The sequence below is a fragment of the Ranitomeya variabilis genome, chromosome 2 (genome assembly GCF_051348905.1).
Source record: "Ranitomeya variabilis isolate aRanVar5 chromosome 2, aRanVar5.hap1, whole genome shotgun sequence".
Taxonomy (NCBI): Eukaryota; Metazoa; Chordata; class Amphibia; order Anura; family Dendrobatidae; genus Ranitomeya; species Ranitomeya variabilis.
In genome coordinates this window covers 840477343-840496928 of record NC_135233.1, presented here as the reverse complement: position 1 = coordinate 840496928, position 19586 = coordinate 840477343, and the positions used below count along the sequence as shown (strand labels likewise).

Here is a 19586-nt window from a genome sequence, read left to right as displayed (position 1 = left end):
TCTGACACTGCAGTTCTTTCCAGCCAAAGGTAGCCTACAATACGAGACAGCTCATGGGCAGCCACTGCTTGAGGAGTGAATAAGCAGATCCTTTTGTCCAATTCTGAATATATATATATATATATATATATATATATATATATATATATATATATATATATATATATATATATATATATATATATATATATATATATATTCTTTTTTTACCACTCTTACCTTTTTAAAATCTTAAAGCGGTTCGCCAACAGTGAATTGATGGCATATTTCTAGAAGGTAGCAAGAAAAAACAGAAACCTCACTTGAGGGATTGAGAGCTCCAAAACAAGTGTGCACAGAGAGAAATATGTAAATCATGGGGATTACCCTGTCGGGATCTAGTGGGAGAATCCCCGAACGACGTATCACCCGAAAGGGGGGTTGAATGATAGTCTAGAGAGCCCACATTGGGTTAATGCTCACGTGCCTGTTGCATTCTGCGAACCATACAAAATTACTACCAATGCAACATGGCTAGTAGTGTAAAGGCCCGCAATGGGTTAATGCTGACCTTGTATATTAGCTCCTGCAAGCTACATCAAGTGACTGTCAATCAAAGTCAATAGTGTCCCCAAGTAGGATAAGAATAGAGAAACTCTGTATGCTATAGGATGAAACAATATATGGAAAGCCCCGGCAAGTGGCATCCCTGGATGCGAGCGTGGGAGAAAGGTGGCCGGCGGAGGTGCCTAGCGTGTGACGTCACAGGGGCTACGGAGCAGCACTGGGACCAAAGGAGTACCAACGCGTTTCAAAGGAACTGCGTCCTTATTCGTCAGGGTTTCAGCAAACATGAATTCCAAGCTATGGAAGTAGCTAGTATTAGGACTAGTATGGATACCAAAAGGACTGTGTCCCAGCTGTTCTAGTGGAGGTCCTAGTGATTACGCCCCCACTGATCACATATTTACAGCATATCCTATGAAACTACTTAAAGAGAACTTGTCATCTAGATCAGGCATGTTAAACAAAAGGTATGGGAATAAAAGAGCTGTCTAGCTGGTTTATTGAGCACATTCATGGTAGAAATCTGCAGCTTCTTTGTTCTGTAATTATCTTTTGAAGCTTGTGTGCAATAAGGTGTCCGTGCATGGGGACAGGACAGTGGGTTTGACTGTGGATAGGGTCTTCGGCTGTGTTCCGGCCCCTCGATTGCCTCCGGTATCTTTTTTTTTTTTTTACATTCGTTTAATAATTGCAGAATAAAACATACACACGTTATCCATAAATTACAGATAATTACCATGCATTGCCATGTCTAAAGTATTACAAAGGTAACAAACAGTGCATGTTGATCATTAAAGGGCCACTGTCACCCCCTCCAGCCGTTATAAACTAAAAGAGCCACCTTGTGCAGCAGTAATGCTGCAGTCTAACAAGGTGGCTCTTTTAGTTTTTGATTAAGTTATTACCTCAATAAAGCAATTTGAAAATTGTCCACAAAGACCAGCTATTGTACCGGGAGGCGGTCCGAAGCGTCCTGTATGAATCCCCCAACGGCCGTCACTCTTCTCTTCAGGGGCGCTGGTTTCCGCCCCCTGAGCGCTGTTATCTTCTGAAATCCGGCGCTTGCGCTGTTCTTTCCTGCCTGGGGCCTGCACAGTGTTTACTGTGAGTCACAGCACAGACGCAGGGTGCCTGACTGCGCCTGTGCCGGCAGTGCGGCCTCCCTGTTACTGAATCCCCGCCCCGCACTGTGTTATTCATTATGCACAGTGCGGGGCGGGGATTCAGTAACAGGGCGGCCGCACTGCCGGCACAGGCGCAGTCAGGCACCCTGCGTCTGTGCTGTGACTCACAGTAAACACTGTGCAGGCCCCAGGCAGGAAAGAACAGCGCAAGCGCCGGATTTCAGAAGATAACAGCGCTCAGGGGGCGGAAACCAGCGCCCCTGAAGAGAAGAGTGACGGCCGTTGGGGGATTCATACAGGATGCTTCGGACCGCCTCCCGGTACAATAGCTGGTCTTTGTGGACAATTTTCAAATCGCTTTATTGAGGTAATAACTTAATCAAAAACTAAAAGAGCCACCTTGTTAGACTGCAGCATTACTGCTGCACAAGGTGGCTCTTTTAGTTTATAATGGCTGGAGGGGGGTGACAGTGGCCCTTTAATATCCTATTTTATAACCTTAACTACAATAACTTCTAATAAAATCTCTAAAACTAATACAGTGCCGCCAAAAGGAGAATTCTATATAAATTGCGCCCTGCAAGTAAGTAATGCCTCCAAAATCGTACACCCCACTTCTTACGCATATACTGAGTTATTACAACTTATAAAGTATGGCAGGAGGAGTTCCATCTTCCCCATATTTTCTCAAATTTAGCTGGACATCCTCTATTTTGATACAATGTCCGCTCATACGGAATAATTGAATAATTGAATTCACTAAATCAACCCATGCTCTGAGAGATGGACAAGAACCACCACCATCCACCGCAGTGCCAACACCTTTCGCGCCATAAACAGCGTCTCCCTCAGAAAAATCCCAGTATAATGGTCCCAGGCCTCCGCTTCCCATACTCCAAATAAACATATCAATGGCTCAAGTGGGACAGGGATCGACACCAAGGATGTCAATAATGTCGTCACCTCTTTCCAATAATGAAAAACAAGAGGACATTTCCAAATCATATGAATGAAATCCGCATCACTGGAGTGACATCTCAAGCAGTCTGATGAGTGGAGGCGACCCATTTTAAAAAGACGAGTCGGGGTCAAATAGGATTGATATATAATGTACAATTGGGTCATCCTATTATTGATTGATGGGGAGACTTTAGTTGGAGATTCCAAGATTTCATCCCATTCTTCTCCCAGTGTATCTGGAAGGAGCCTCCCCCACTTCCCCTTAATTGAGTCTATAATAGATCCTCCACCTATGGATAATAGATAGGTATATAAAGAGGAAATAAGTCCTTGAGGGCCTTGGGAATTAAGAATTCCTATTAACGGTAGAGATGAGATAACTCGACCTGCACCCATATTCCGTACGTGTGATTGGAAGGCTGATCTTAGTTGTAAATAGCGGAAAAATTGAGACCTCGGTATATTATAAGTATTTTGTAATTGTTCAAAGGAGACAAAAATCCCCTGGTTATGTATATTACCCACTGAGAGAGCACCATGCGATTTCCAAAATTCAGTTGACGGGTGGCCCAATAATCCCGGAAAATAACTGTATTCCACAGTGGCATTTCGGCCACTGTCAACAAATTTTGTTATTTTTTTAATTTGCCTCCATATTGATCGTGCCAACCGGAGCAGAGGTAGCAAACGAGGAACATTAATTCTCTCCAGTTCCAAAAACCCCAGCGGGCAATTGATTCTGGCTGAGTGTAGCATATGACTTTCAGAGTTAGGAAGGGAGTTCCCGGGCATCCATTTATTTATCATTTTAGCAAGGCCGTCCACCCCCTGCTTGGGTCTCTGCAGAGTGGATAGCCTAAGTTTAGGCCTAGCCTTCCCCCATATGAAAGATGTAGTGAGGGAGTTTAGGGTTGCAAAGAAAGATTTAGGTATTGAGACCGCGCTGTGCTGAAAGCAGTAGCTCAATTTGGGGAGCAGTATCATTTTGATCAAGTTGATACGACCAGCAACAGGGAGTGGGAGTTTATCCCAGGTAGCAAATTTGGATTTAACCAGGTCTAGCAGTGGGTATATATTAAGATGTAAATCTAGTTGACTGCGTTGAGACATATGTATTCCCAGATATTTAAAATTGGAGACGATGGGTAATAGCGAGAGAGTTTCGAGGCATGACATTGGGGCATGGGAGAGAGGCATCAGGGCAGATTTATCCCAATTTATATAGAGACCAGAAAATTTACTAAATTTATCAATCATCGTTATTACTTTTGGTAACATATCTTCTGTTTGGTCCATAAACACCACCATATCATCAGCATAAAGACCAATAATGTCCACTCGATCTGCGATATGTATCCCCTTGATGTCTACAGAGGACCTCATCCATATTGCCAAAGCCTCTATCGCCAAGGCGAATAAAGCCGGGGAGAGAGGGCATCCCTGGCGAGTTCCCCTATGTAAAGAAAACGGTGCAGACATAGAGCCATTCACCACCATACGCGCCCCAGGCTTCACATATAGTGTACCTGTCCCTCTTAGAAATTTGTCCCCAAATCCTTATTTCCGCAAACATGCAAAGAGGAAGGACCACTCAAGGGAGTCAAAAGCCTTGGCTGCGTCCAGCGAAGCCAACGCCCATTTATTATCCGGTTCTAGAGAGCTATATTGAATGACCGATTGCACCCGCCTGATATTAATGGAAGTACTTTTCCCAGGCATAAAACCAGTTTGGTCCGGGTGTATGAGATCTAATATAATCGTATTCAGTCTGGTAGCTAGAATTTTAGTAAAGATTTTGTAGTCCACGTTCACTAAAGAAATTGGTCGATATGATCCACAATCTAGAGGATCCTTCCCCTCTTTCCTGAGCACGATGATGTTGGCATCATAAAACGTTTCAGGCACAGACTCTCCTTCCCATATTCCCCTGAGTACCTTCAGTAGGATAGGTGCTAATTTGTCACGGTATTTCCTATAGAATTCAATGGGAAACCCATCAGGTCCCGGGGCCTTCCCAGTAGCCATGTCTGCTATAGCATGTTCTACCTCCTCCAGAGTAAATTCAGAATCCATAAAGGCTTGCTGGGATGGGCTCAGTGAGGGGAACGTTATATCCGATAAGTAATCTAAACATTCATAAACATCAGAACCGCTACTAGACTTGTACAATGAGTTATAATAATCGTAAAAACCTTGAAGCATTTCATCAGTAGAGGACACTAATGAGCCATCGGACACACGGATCTGCAATATTGTGTTGGAGGCGTTATGTTGGCGCACTAAGAAGGCCAGGAGTGTACTGGCCTGATTCCCCAGCTCAAAGTAGGACTGACGGGTGAAGAATAGTTTGCGTTTCGATTTAACGTCTGCATGTTGGGTATATAGCCTCTGGGAAGTAAGCCATTCAATTCTGTTACTGCAAGTCTGATTAGCTATATAAGTGGCCTCTGAGTCCTTTAATCTTTGCTCTATCTCATCATCCTCCCCCGCCGTCACCCTCTTGATATAGGAAATGGTAGAGGATAAGCATCCCCTCAAGTATGCCTTCAGGGTATCCCAAAATAAACCAAGGTTCTGGTGTTCCGGATGTGTTAAAATAAAACAATTTAACTGGTCGACTGTCCTATCACTAGAGTCTATTAATTTTAACCAAAAGGGGTTCAATTTCCAGGATCTATTATTATTATCGGACTGCCCGTATTTAAGTCTAAGAATAATTGGACTATGGTCTGAGATCCCTCGATTACCATGTTCAATACTATCCACCCATAATGCCAAACCACCCGACCCAAATATATAGTCTATTCGAGACAAAGACTGCTTAGTAGATGAGTGGCAAGTATACCCCCTAACCTCTGGATGACTTATTCTCCATAAGTCCAGCCAACCGCTACCATCCATAAACAGTGCCAATTGAGAGGGGGATTGAGGTAAAGCTTCTCCGGATGCTGCGTCATCTAATCTCAATCTATCCATGGATTGATTCATAACTAGATTAAAGTCACCCATACAAATAACATTGGCGTCCGGATATTTTAAGGAGAAGCCCAGAGCCATACGGAGGACCGACATATTAGCGGGGGGGGGGGGGGGGGTGGGGGGGGTGGTTATAGACACACAATATCACATACTCTCGTGAATTAATGAATGCATGCGAGACAAAACAACCCTCTGGATCACGTCTCGCCTCCCTAACCTCCTTGTGTATCAACAGAGAGACCCCTCTTGAGTAGATAGTGTGAAAGGCATGTAAAGACCATTGTACCCACGGTTTTTGCATACATCGAGCCGTGTCCCTCTTTAGATGTCTCTATGACCCCATGTTTACATTTAAAGGGAGAATTAATGTATATCATTATTATTCGGGTGCAGTACAGAGACATCACGCAGAGCAAAGAATTGGTATTGGCGGCAACCATACCTAGCAAACAATCAAAACTGGTACATAAAACCAAACCAAACAAAATTTGAACAATAGAGGAGCATATCTCCATGCTCCCACAGTCAAGTTGAAAAGGGGATACCCTCACTGAATTCAGTGTCCGGTATTGTTGACATCTTTCGCACCCAGACAGAGAGCTCCATTTATATTGCCGTTAGTCAAAGAACCCAGATTAGGAGTCTTCCACATTAGACCCCCCTTGAGACCGCAACCATTCGGCCACTTCCGCTGGGTCTGTAAAGAATAAAGAGGAGCCCTTATGGACAATACGGAGCCAGGCTGGATAAAGCATGGAGTAGATGATATTCTTAACTCTACGTTGTTTCTTGATATCCATAAATCGTGCCTGCTGCTTTTGGAGCTCCATGGAAAAGTCTGGAAAAATCGATATGGTAGCATTATTGAATTTAATGAGGCCCTTCTGCAGCGCCAGACGAAGAACGGCATCCCTGTCTCTACAATTAAGGAGACGTGCGAGAAAAGGTCATGGTGGAGTTCCAGGAGGAAGATGTTTCGTCGGGACCCTATGGGCCCTCTCCACCGAGAATGTCGAGGAGAATCCGTCTCCTAGTGAAGACTTAAGCCAATCTTCCAGAAATTGCTCGGGCTGCTGACCCTCCGACCGCTCCGGGAGACCTATAATTCGGATATTGTTGCAGCGTAGTCTGTTTTCCAAATCATCTGCCTTTTGCTTCCAAGCATTTACGGAGCCGGCAGCTTTTGTCAGTTTAGCCTCCATAGGAGTGATAGTGTCTTCTATATGAGACACCCTCGTTTCAACCTCCGAAATACGCCCTCTCATAGCTTGCATATCATGTCGCAGGCGGCCCACTTCAGTATGCACATCTTCTATTTTCTCCGTAAGAGATGATCTAGTGAGGGAAATAGCCTGCATTAACTGCTCGGATGCCTGTTTAAGAGTCAGTTCATCTTGTTCTCCCTCCTCGTTACTATCAGAGGGACGGCCTTTGCGCTGAGATGGTGCAGGATTATTTCTAAGATTACGCACATTATCAGGAGGATCATCCTTGGCGTATTTCTTTAGTTTTTCAGCAGCCGCTGCTCCTCTGGAGTGTTGCATGGTGGGCAGACAAAAGGGGACTCCACAAAGCGATCTCAGAGGTAATTATGGGTAAGCTGGACTCCGATTTCAGGTCCTGTATTATTAAGCACAAGACTGTATCTCAAGAGACCACTGAACAGGCAATTTAAATTATAAGATTTATAGAGATAACTGCTTCAACACACAAGCTGTGTGGTCTCACAGTCACCACAGGGGGAGCAGCAGGAAAGGGGTTAATCCCTTTGATGTTATGGCGTTAGTAAGTAAGGTGTCACCCGATAGGGGGGCGCAGGACCCAATCTCTCAGGGCACACACCGCACCACCTCTATTTCCTTCAGGTATGCGCTCACCTTCCCAGCGCCGCTGATATAATTAGGAGCGCAACTTCCCTTTCTGTTAGGGTGTGCGCTATGTTAGGGACCGCTGCCCCAGGCACTTACCGCCGTTCACTTCAATCCTCCCAGCTCCTGTATGCAGGCGCTCCGCAGCTCTCACCAGTGCAGTCCGACCACCGCCGCCTCCAAGAGGAAGGAGCCCGGCTCCAGCAGAAAGCAGCGCCACGTCCTGTATTCCTGGGCGCGCGCTCTGAAAATGGCCGCCGCTGCACGTGGAGTCTCCTGATCACTTCGGCTCCCGCAGCTCCCGGTTTCCCGGATCTCCACAGCAGCCTCCCGGAGGGTCCACAAGGCTCCCAGGTATATGGGGTTCCAGTTTCAGTCGGTACCGCTCGGTCACGCACAGTGTGTACGACAGGATAGGCTCAGGATATACGGAGCTCTCATGAGATGCGTCCTTCTTCCTCGGCTACATAGCCACGCCCCTCTGCCTCCGATATCTTATTACTGGTTTAAATTTTGCATCGGCGCGGTCCTTGGCGGGCTTCAGTAAAATGACACCATATCAGCGCATGCATACATTGATCTCCTGCCAGTCATTAGTAAAAATGGCGCCAGAGGCGACGCATGCACAGATTGAGATCTTGGCTCGTCATTTTCCTGAAGCCCACTGCAAGGTCAATCGCCTCCCGTAGCGTTGGGCTTTAATTTAAAACAACAAGGTACACGGACACCTGAGACCACAGTCCCGCCATGGTGCACAGACCGCTTATTGCACACAAAAGTCTAGAGATAATTAAAGAACTACTAGGCTACGGATTTGTACAGAGAAGGACAAACCAGGAGGACTGCTCCTTTATGCCCATACATTTCGTTTAACATAAAAAAAAAAAAAAAGAAACAAACTGAGCCGGAGTATGACTTTAAAACATGCATGATGTAAAGGTATGTTCACAATGGCCATGGAAACAAACAAAACCAAGGAAAAAACAATATGTGCATATATCCTAATGAAAATAAATAAGTAAAAAGCAAGTCCGCTAAATAATTAACGTAGGGTACTTAGTGAACACTGTTTTTGATGAAAAAAAGCATAAAGCTGTCTCACTGCGGCAAGGTGTGCCCAATTGGGACAGTATCTACAAGTTTGAGGTGTTTTTTTTTACAGTTTTTGTCTTCATTGAATAGTGTATGATGTTGACTTTAAATTCTTGTGTGCGATAATTATTCAGGATCTAGAGGCTGAGCTGACACGTATGAAGAATATGAAGGAATCCTATGAGAAGAACAATAATGAACAGGTGAGAGCAGTGCAATGGTTAATAATGCGTAAAACTGACACCTTGTCCAAATGTATCTTGATATATATCTTGAAAATTGTACAAAGAACTATTGTTTTCTCTATAGTGTAAGCGCATTCAAGAGTTTATGAATGAAGTAGACAACATGCGCAAAGAGATTAATGCAGCCGCATCACAGGATGCAAAAGAACCTAACGTACAGAGTCAGCTGGAGGAAGAGGTAACATACAGACAAAAGCTGGAGCAAAGGTGTAAGGTAATAAAATATTGTAAGCCTAGGATGCCAAACACATTCACACAACATATGATGGCATAAAACCTATCTCCTATTAGGAACTGGAAAGCAGAGTTCAGGAGCTACAGCAAGTAAAGTTGGACACGGAGATCAGTTTTAGAGCTGCTAATGAAGACTCTGAACAAGTAAGACCTTCTTGACTTAATTAAATGGTCACTGTTGTTTCTACAAACTTTTCATACATCAATACTATTAGCAAATATAATAAACCTTGTAATGTATATCATTAGAGAACTCTGCTTCCCTCTACACATATAAGCCACATTATCCCCTACTTTCTACACTTGCCTTTCAAAAAACAAACAGCTAAAACCAGTCTTTGTCAAGAAATGACCGACTACCGACACAGTGAGGTTACATCATCTATTTACTTAATGGAGATGGGAGGAGAAGTGAGAGCACTTGGCACAACGAGAAATAGGCAGACATATATAGATTTAAGAAGACACATGCACCTGGTGCTGCAGCTTCAAGTAACTATATTGGCTCACTCTAGAGCTGGATTCACAGCCATAATGCACAGTACTACTGTATCATTTTCTTCATGCTGCTGCTGCATGCTTCTTTTTTCATATGCCACAGAGAAATAAGAGAATTCCCTCTGTCTTTGTGGGCATCATAGCAACTAGTGTTCACTCACTAGCTCAAAGATAGCTGAAAATTGGAACCAACAAAGAAATAAACTGTAATAAAATAAAAATTACAAGTCATAAAAATATCCTTATATTCCTCATATATATACACACACAGGACAGCTTATTCAGAAAATAAATCTGAAAAGGATATGATATAATTATACATGGCATATTTTATAGGTCTATTCTTTTCTGAAAATGGAAAATAACGAACTTGCACAAAAATGACAAATTAATGCTAACTTTATTTCCTAAGGCATTTGTTTTACTCTACCAACATTTCTTCATGTTTAAGTTCTTCCTCTTCTGTTTTGCCTATTGTATGGAGAATAGTTTACGTTCTGTTACATGCAATGTGTTTATCATTTTGATGAAGTGAGCAATGTTACATGTGATTAGGTACTACGCTGGTATGATAGATGGTCGCCACTCGTCCCACACCTTGGCAGTGGCCAAAAGTGTGCTGCACTCATCCTGTGTATATGTATATGTACGTATAACAAATATATATATATATATATATATATATATATGTGAATATATATATATATATATATATATATATATATATATATATATATATATATATAATCATAATTTGTAGCAAAGCCAGGTAGGCCAGGAGTTAAATCTTAGCACTTACAGGTCTGATTAGGTGCACCTTGACAGCTATGTCTAGAGCCAGGCCATGTGTTCATGCTGGCCAGTCAACTGTGGGAAGCTGGGCAGGCACAGTTGTGTTGGAGCTGGAGACAAAGAGAGCAGATTCTCTTTGAGAAGGGACTGCACAGGCTGGTCAACTGGGGAAAGCTGAGCACAGGCTGTTGTGTTGGAGCTGGATAGAAACAAGCTAGAATCTCATTGAGAAGAGACCGCAGAGCAATTTTCTCCAAGGCCTCCTGTATTGTTCGCCTCACACAGCTTTGATTGGTGGGAGGTGCAGTTTCTCTGGTCCATTCACTTTCTGTAAAGAAAGCCATCTGCTGAGACTGCTTTTGTGGCTACTGCAGACTGTACTGGACCAATTGCCTAATAAGCTCCTCCATGCTTTCAGACCATGCTTGCAACGATTTTGCGGTTTTTACCCATGATATCCATTTCTCAGACTGTAAACACCAGTGTCCCTTGATGCTTCTGCCCGCATTCTCCACCAATTGTAGAGGTTCACAGTCTCAGGTAACAGCTTGGAACACAAAGGCACAGGCTTTTAACATATCACACACAGAAGTGTGTTTATTTCCACAGATTGTACAGTACTGAAAACAAAACCATACACACAAAATCCCTAGCCTTGTCAGGCACTAATTAAACAATATAGACCCTAGCTATTCAAACACGACTGAGCTATCCCCAATTTAGTCATACATAAAACAGCAATAGTTCATAGCAACCAGTGATACTTGCAGTTTGGTACACACAACCTCTGGAGGATGACTTTGAGGCATTCCTGACTATCTTTGAGAAGGTGGCAGACCGGGTGAAACTGCCCCCAGAGCAATGTGCAGAGGTCCTAGCTAAGTACATCACAGGGGAACCGCAGAAAGTGTTCTACAACCTTGTACTGCAGGATGCCAAGGAGTACAGCAAGTTGGCATGTTTGGGCATAACCCTGGCAGACAGGGCTCAATGGATTCACCTCTGGCACTACCAAAGAAACATGCCTCCCTGGTCCCTTTTGATAGTGCCCACATTAGAGAGCCAATTCCTTACCAGATAGCAGGGAATCTATGAGGTCGTGAAGACAGTGGTACAGGTCAACTATAAATATACCCACCATTATGGCAACCCACTAAAACCCTGTAAGGATAGGGACCCTCTTAAAATCTCCTACTTGTTGGCCCAGTCAGAAGTCAACATTGCGAATGTCAAACTGACAGAAACGTTGTCGTCTTTACAAAAACAGCACAGATGGAAAATAGAACTCAAAAATAGGTGCAATTTCTTAGAGTTACTAGGTTACCCGTGTGTCATCAAGCATGAGCCTCATGCTCAGGTCATTTTGAAGCCCTGTAGGACTCCTGAAAATGGTAGTCTATTTCAGGAGCTTAAATTGGCCCCTTGTAGGCACTGTGAGTTGGTAGACTGTGCCGAGACTCGGCATTGGCATAGGGGTATGTAGGAAAACTAGGTAGGCTAGGGGTGAAATCCTAGGACAACGGGTCCTGATTAGGTGCACCTTGATTGCTATTACTAGAACCAGGCCATGTGTTCCCTGGTCAGTCAGCTTGAGAAAGCTGAGCAGAGTGGCTTGTGTTGGAGCCTGAGAGAGACAAGCCAGAATTTCTCTGACAAGAGACTGCACAGGTCGTGTGCACCAAACTGCAAGTATCACTGGTTGCTATGGACGATAGCTATTTTGTGTTTGACCAATCTAGGGCTAGCCCAGCCGTGCCTGAATAGCTAAGGTCTGTATTGTTTAGTAAGTGCCTTGACAAGGCTATGGATTTTATGTGTGTTGTTTTTATTTTTGGTACAGTACTGCCTGTAGAAATAATTTCTACTCTAAGTTATTTCAGTGATTATTGTGGTATTTTCTTACTTCAACAGAAGGGTACCAACAATTTTCTGAGTGCGTGTATATGCATGTACAGTCATGGCCAAAAGTGTTGGAATCCTTTAAATTGTTAGAGAAAATGAAGCATTTCTCCCACAAAATTATTGCAATTACACATTTTGTTATACACGTTTATTTCCTTTGTCTGTATTGGATCACCACAAAAAGACAAGGCAAATTGGACGTAATTTCACACCAAACCCCATAAATGGCAGGACAAAATTGTTGGCACCTTTCCAAAATTGTGGGTAAGAATTTTGGCTTCAAATATGTGATGCTCATTCAAACTCACCTGTGGCAAGTAACAGGTGTGGGCAATATGAAAATCACACCTGAAACCAGATAAAAAGGGAAGAACTTGATTCAATCTTTGCATTGTGTGTCTGTGTGTGCCACACTAAGCATGGACAACTGAAAGCGGAGAAGAGAACTGTCTGAGTACTTGAGAACCAAAATTGTTGAAAAGTATCAACAATCTCAAGGCTACAAGTCCATCTCCAGAGATCTTGATGTTCGTTTGTCCACGGTGCACAACATAATCAAGAAGTTTACAATCCATGGCATTATAGCTAATTTCCATGGACATGAATGGCAGAGAAAGATTGATGAAAGATTGCAATGCAGAATAGTCCGCATGATGCATAAGCAGCCCCAATCAAGTTCCAAAGAAATTCAAGCTGTCCTGCAAGCTCAAGGTGCATCAGTGTCTGCGTGAACTATCTATCGACATTTGAATGAAATGGAACGTTATGGTAGGAGACACAGCAGGACCCCACTGCTGACACAGAGTCCTAATAAAGCTAGACTGCAGTTTGCCAAAATACACGTAAGACAAAATCCTTCTGGGAAAGCGTCTTGTGGACAGATGAGACCAAGGTAGAGCTTTTTGTTAAAGCACATCATTCTACTGTTTACCAAAAACATCATGCGGCCTTACCAAGAAAAGAACACAGTACCTACAGTCAAATATGGTGGAGGTTCAAAGATGTTTTGTGGATGTTTTTGTGCCTCTGGTGCTGGGTGCCTTGACTGTGCGCAAGGCATCATGAATCTGAAGTTCACCAATGGATTTTGGGTTGTGATGTAGTGCCTAGTGTCAGGAAGCTGGGTTTGCGTCCTAGGTCATGGGTCTTCCAGCAGGACAATGACCCCAAACATACTTCAAGAAGCACCCAAAAGTGTTTGGAAACAAAGTTCTGAAGTGGTCAGCAATGAGTCTGGCTCTAAATCCTTTGAACGTGTGTGGAGAGATCTTAAAATTGCTGTTGGGAGAAGGCACCCTTCAAATATAAGAGATATGGAGCAGTTTGCAAAACAAGAGTAGTCTAAAATTCCAGTTTGAAGGTGTAAGAAGCTTGTTGATGGTCATAGGAAGCGATTGATTGCAGTTATTTATTCCAAATGGTGTGCAACCAAATAGTTGAAGGTTTCAACAATTTTGTCCTGGCCATTTTTGAGGTTTTGGGTGAAATTATGTCCAATTTGTCCTTTTCTCTCTGTATTTTTTTGTGTTGTTGAAATACACACAAAGGAAATAAATGTGTATAGCAATAGCAAAATATGTGCAATTGCATTAATTTTCTGGGAGAAATGCTTCATTTTCTGGAATGGTTTGAAGGGAGCCAACACTTTCGGCCATGACTGTATGTGTTTGCCTGTCTTTCTATGTTGCCATTGCAGGCATGGCTTTTTGTTTTGCAGATGTATGCATAGAGTTTATCAATTCCCTTTTTTATTGTAAAATAAGGTTGAATTGTACTCCAATTTCGGCTAGAATTGATTTTATGTATGCTTATACTTTTTGCACAAAATGTGCAACATTTTAGCAGAATCTGTGATTTAGTTTTTATACAGTACAGACCAAAAGTTTGGACACACCTTCTCATTTAAAGATTTTTCTGTATTTTCATGACTCTGAAAATTGTAAATTCACACTGAAGGCATCAAAGCTATGAATTAGCACATGTGGAATTATATACTTTTTTTAAAATCATGTATTTTTTATTAAAGCACGCCATATGACACGCCATTAACACAGTCCGATACAATTTCCAGACAAATACCGTACATTAGATACATGACCTGATAATATATTTTCATTTTACTAAACACCCTTACCACCTAACCAACCCCCCTCTCCCTCCCCCCAATCTCTTGCCCATTATCCAATACAACTATCTGACAGCATCACCTCTTAAGAAAAGATAACAAGCTTTACAAAAACTATAAAAAATATCTCTGCAGTATTGCTAATATTTGGCATAGTTGCCAATAACTTGTGTTTGGTATTCTTAAATAGTTTTGAAAAGTCTCCCTAATGAACAGTAAGGCTGTGTGCCCACGTTGCGTTTTGTATGCATTTCCGTCGCAGCGGAAACGCTTAAAAAACGCATTCTCATGCAGCCCTTTGGGATTCCGCAGTTGCTGTGCCCATGCTGCGGATTTTCCCGCTGCGGAATCGCATAGCTGTGAAATCCCCAGCATGTTCATTATTTCTGAGGAATTACGGTAATTCCGCCGCCATAGGATTGCTTTGAAATGCTCACTTTATGCATGTGGCTATGCCCACCATGCGTAAAGTGAGCGCTTCATGTGCGGATGGTACACAGAATCTGGAGGAGAGGAAACTCTCCTCCAGGCCCTGGCTATCATATTTAAAAAAAAAAAAAAGAATTAAAATATAAAATAGGGATATACTTACCTTCTGATGGCCCCCGGAGTCCTCCTGGCTCTCAGCGGTGCACGCGGCGGCTTCTGTTCCCAGGGATGCATTGCGCGAATCACCTGAGATGACGTTGCGGTCACGCGACTGTGATGTCACAAAGGTCCTTCGCGCAAAGCATCCCTGGGAACGGAACGTACCGGGAATGCTTCTGAGGAGATCGGGGGCCATTGGAAGGTGAGAATAACAATATTTTTTATTTTTTTATTATTGTTAACATTCTATCTTTTACTATTGATGCTGCATAGTCAGCATCAATAGTAAAAAGTTGGTTACACCTGTCAATCACTTTTCCAAGCGATGCTTCAAATCGATTGGAAAAGCGCAAGCATTCTGCAAGATAAAAACGCTTGTAAAACACTTGTGTTTTGCAGGAAAGCGCATGCGAATACCGCATGCGTTTTATCCGCGGCAGGGAGTTGCGGAAATGCTGAGGACATTTCCGCAGCATTTCTGCAACGTGGGCACACAGCCTAAGGCTGCTTTCATGAATCAGTTTTTTGCCGTCAGGCACAATCCGTCGAACAGATCTGGCAAAAGTTGCCGCTTGATCCGTTTTATTCTCATAGACTTGTATTAGCGATGGATGGCCTTACTTTTCATCCCTTTTTCGACGATCCGTCGAAAATTATATTTCCGGCGGCCGTAAAAAACTGACATAGTAAAGTTTTTTTGTGTCCGGCGAAAAAAACGGACCGCCACGGATCCGTCACATGACCGAATTTGTTTTTTTAAACTAAGCATGCAGCTTCCACTCTGGGGTCTCTCTCTCTCTCTCTCTCTCTCTCTCATCCAGCGAAAAAAACGGATCCGTAGTTTTTCACAATTTGCGACTGATGCGTTTTTTCAAAATCCACTGGATCAAGCTTTTGGCAGCAAAAATTTCCAAATTTTACTGTGATTTTGAAAGTCGCAGCAGATCCCACATCACATAAAGGACTCATGTGAGCATGCCTTTATTCAGTCACAGATCACAGTTAGACTTCAGGAAGCCCACAGTTGGTTGCAGTCCAATTTCGATGAGCGGCAGTTAGATATTCTGAAGAACAGACAAAAAAGCGTAAAGGAGGTGAGCTTAGTATAAAATCACAAAATACACCAAACTTCTATGTTATGTACAGTGACTAAATATGTATATAACTAGATGGAGGCCCGATGCCAGAGGCGTATCTAGGGTTTCTGGCACCCGGAGCAAGAATTCATTTTGGCGCATCCCACCCCACAACCCCCCCAGGACACATGCGATTTTCACACTTAGTCATGTACCCACGAGCTCCTCTCCCTAATGCTCTCAATGTTCAGTGAAAAACAGACAAGCAGAAAAGAAGCTCGTTGTCACAGGACCATAAGTATGAAAGTCGCATATGAGTGAAGTGTCCATGTGATGACTACTGGAACCTGCAGAGCTGAATCTTGACATCGCAGGCTTCTGAATTCTCACAACTAATGCGCTGCACATTTTTAGGATTCTCCCTTGCCTGTGGACAGTCATGTCAGCACAAGTATGTGATTTGTATACTTCTGACCACATTCCGACTAGACGTGTCTGACCTCGCTCAGTTTATTTTCATTGAGTGAGGCCACACATGTCTAGTCAGCATGTGACCGCATGTATGTAAATCGCCAGCACGAGAGAATCCTGACAGCGTGCAGTGCGCACTGTGAGAATTCAGAAGTCTGCAGTCACCCGCATACATGTTTCCTCATACATGCCCTCATTCCCCAATACTGTTTCCTCATACATGCCAACCCATTCCCCTGTACTGTTTCCTCAAATATGCCCCCCATCTCCCCCTTTGCCCTTCATTTTGTGTCCTTAAATCCCCCATCTCCTCTCCAAATCTCCCCACACAATAAATCCCCCCGTTCTCCACACAGCTCCGCATCATTCCCCCTATTCCCCACACAGCGTCTCATCATCCCCCTATTCCCCACACAGCGTCTCATCATCCCCCTATTCCCCACACAGCATCTCATCAGCCCCCATTCCCCACACAGCGTCTCATCAGCCCCCATTCCCCACGCAGTGTCTCATCAGCCCCCATTCCCCACACAGCGTCTCATCAGCCCCCATTCCCCACACAGCTCATCATTCCCCTATTCCCCACACAGCTCCTCATCATATCCCCATTCCCCACACAGCGTCTCATCAGCCCCCACTCCCCACACAGCTCCTCATCATTCCCCTATTCCCCACACAGCTCCTCATCATTCCCCTATTCCCCACACAGCTCCTCATCATTCCCCTATTCCCCACACAGCTCCTCATCATCCCCCATTCCCCACACAGCTCCTCATCATCTCCCCATTCCCCACACAGCGTCTCATCAGCCCCTTTCCAAATTACATCCTGAGAGCCTCACACCGAGGAATATATATATATTCTTTTATACACTACAGCAGCTATGGAGTGGAGCCAGTGGATAGTGGTGCTGTCTGAGTGCATGCAGAGTTCGCAGAGCTGGGCTACATTGCTGCCTTACAGATCCTGCACATTGTAGTGTGGACAGCGACAGGTGGTGAAATCTTTGCCTGCATTGTAAGCAGAGCTGCTGGGACACATCTACAGCCCCTACTGTACACTGGCATTGTCATGTCGGGCCATTATACAGTACGCAGCATCAAGTGGGGCCATTATGCAGTATGCAGCATAATGTGGGGCCATTATACCGTATGGAGCATCATGTGGAGCCATTATACAGTATGGGGCATCATGTGTGGCCATTATACAGTATGTAGCACTGTGTGGCCATTATACAGTATGGAGCACTCTGTGGCCATTATACAGTACAGCATTGAGCATCATGTGGGGCCATTATACAGTATGGAGCATCATGTGGGGCCATTATACAGTATGGAGCATCATGTGGGGCCATTATACAGTATGGAGCATCATGTGTGGCCCTTATACAGTATGGAGCATCATGTGTGGCCATTATACTGTATGCAGCATCATGTCTGGCCATTATACAGTATGGAGCATCATGTGGGGCCATTATACAGTATGGAGCATCATGTGGGGCCATTATACAGTATGGAGCATCATGTGTGGCCCTTATACAGTATGGAGCATCATGTGTGGCCATTATACTGTATGCAGCATCATGTGTGGCCATGATACAGTATGGAGCACGGTGTGGCCATATTTTTTTTTGTTTATAATTATTGTTTATGAAACAGTGTGATCAGCAGAGCTAAATTGGTGTGGTTGGGGCGTGGATATAGGTGTGACTAGTTGTGAAATGTGTGTGATCAGGGGTGTGGCCTAAAATGTGATTCTGCGTTCTCTGCTACCTTTGTCCCTCTTTGCCTTCTTCAAAAGTTGGGAGGTATGGTGTGAGTGTGTGTGGTGCATACGGCATATAGAGTGTGTGTGGTGCGACTGTGTTCCACTGGTAGTAACACGCAATAGGTTAGTACCAACAGCAGTTTCCATATTGAGACACTCATCACTTGGGTGTCTCAATATGGCTGTCGGTGAACTTCCTCCGCTTGGTATTCTGGGATACGGTGACATCTGGACAGAACAGGAAATGAAAACATTACAAGGCATTTATATACATAGATGGTGTTTTCCCCACTCAGGTGTATTGTTTGTACTGGCATGCTTGTGTATGATATAACAAACCAACCTTGTATCTTAAGTGTGTTTTATAGGCCAACGGTGTCTCATTACGTTGAGCTTTAGATAGCTGAAGAATGCAGCAAGATCCTCGACAAAATCTCATGTCTAAAGACCCAAGGAGGGATCTATATTGCTATTAGCCATTACGTCCAAGATTGGGCAAGGACTTCATAAATTATCAAAATTCTCTAGATTGTCCAGTAGATGTCAAGTGATTATAATTATCTTTACCAGAATAGTGTTTTCTATCTCTTTTTTTTCATAGGATTTAAACAATTTGAAAACGTCACCATACTTTCCTACCTCCGCTGTGGAACACTGGGAGACCAAACAGAAGCTTCAGTTGATTTCCAGAAATTTGCTGCTTGAAGATAAAAAACAACTAAAATTATGATGTTACTGCTATGATTAGTGCTGCTTGGACAATTCACGAATTTCACTTATTATGTACAAAGTAATACTACTATTTTTCTAGTCAAATATACATTTTTTTTCTCTTCTTGCTGATTTTTATTTTCAACAGTGTAGAAAATGAGGGTTGAGTAAGTAACCGGTCTCAGAACCACAGTCAGCATGACTCACTTCTCCGTTTTTTGTTAATGTTTTTTCTATGTCACAATCTATATTTAAAAAAAATATTCTCAAATGTTGCAGATTTCACTTTGGTCATTTGAAACTAAAGGCAACTATTTACATTAGGTAAAAGTTGGCCTCCTGATTCTCCTGTTGGGGAAAAGAGAATTTATCAATGGGAATTATAAAACTTTTTTTTTCAGAGGGGATAAGCTTTCTCACCCCTCCCTGTTGAAAATACCTGAACTCTTGGCTAAGCCAAGTGTTTTCATGTGAGGAAAGTCAAGAGAGGTGGCTGTCTATCTCTTTTGTATGTCCGGCTTTACAATAGATTGATATCTCATGTGTTTAGTAGAGATCACATTTCATTATCTCAATGTTATCTAAGGCCGAATTTTGATATCTTGATA

The 19586-nt window shown here is 43.3% G+C and overlaps 1 protein-coding gene across 6 annotated transcripts in view; it reads left to right on the top strand.

Moving 5' to 3' along the window:
- CCDC150 (coiled-coil domain containing 150) overlaps positions 1-19367 on the top strand; it is a 200571-nt gene extending 181204 nt beyond the window's left edge. For 4 of the 6 annotated variants that reach the window (XM_077290128.1, XM_077290129.1, XM_077290130.1 and 1 more), the window contains 5 exons: positions 8704-8772; positions 8879-9028; positions 9106-9192; positions 15943-16047; positions 18869-19367. In XM_077290128.1, the coding sequence (XP_077146243.1) occupies positions 8704-8772; positions 8879-9028; positions 9106-9192; positions 15943-16047; positions 18869-18997 (540 nt within the window). In that variant the 3' untranslated portion in view covers positions 18998-19367. The remainder of the gene's footprint in view (positions 1-8703; positions 8773-8878; positions 9029-9105; positions 9193-15942; positions 16048-18868) is intronic. The other 2 variants (XM_077290133.1, XM_077290131.1) reach the window with 1 other exon arrangement.
- The last annotated feature ends 219 nt before the right edge of the window (positions 19368-19586 follow it).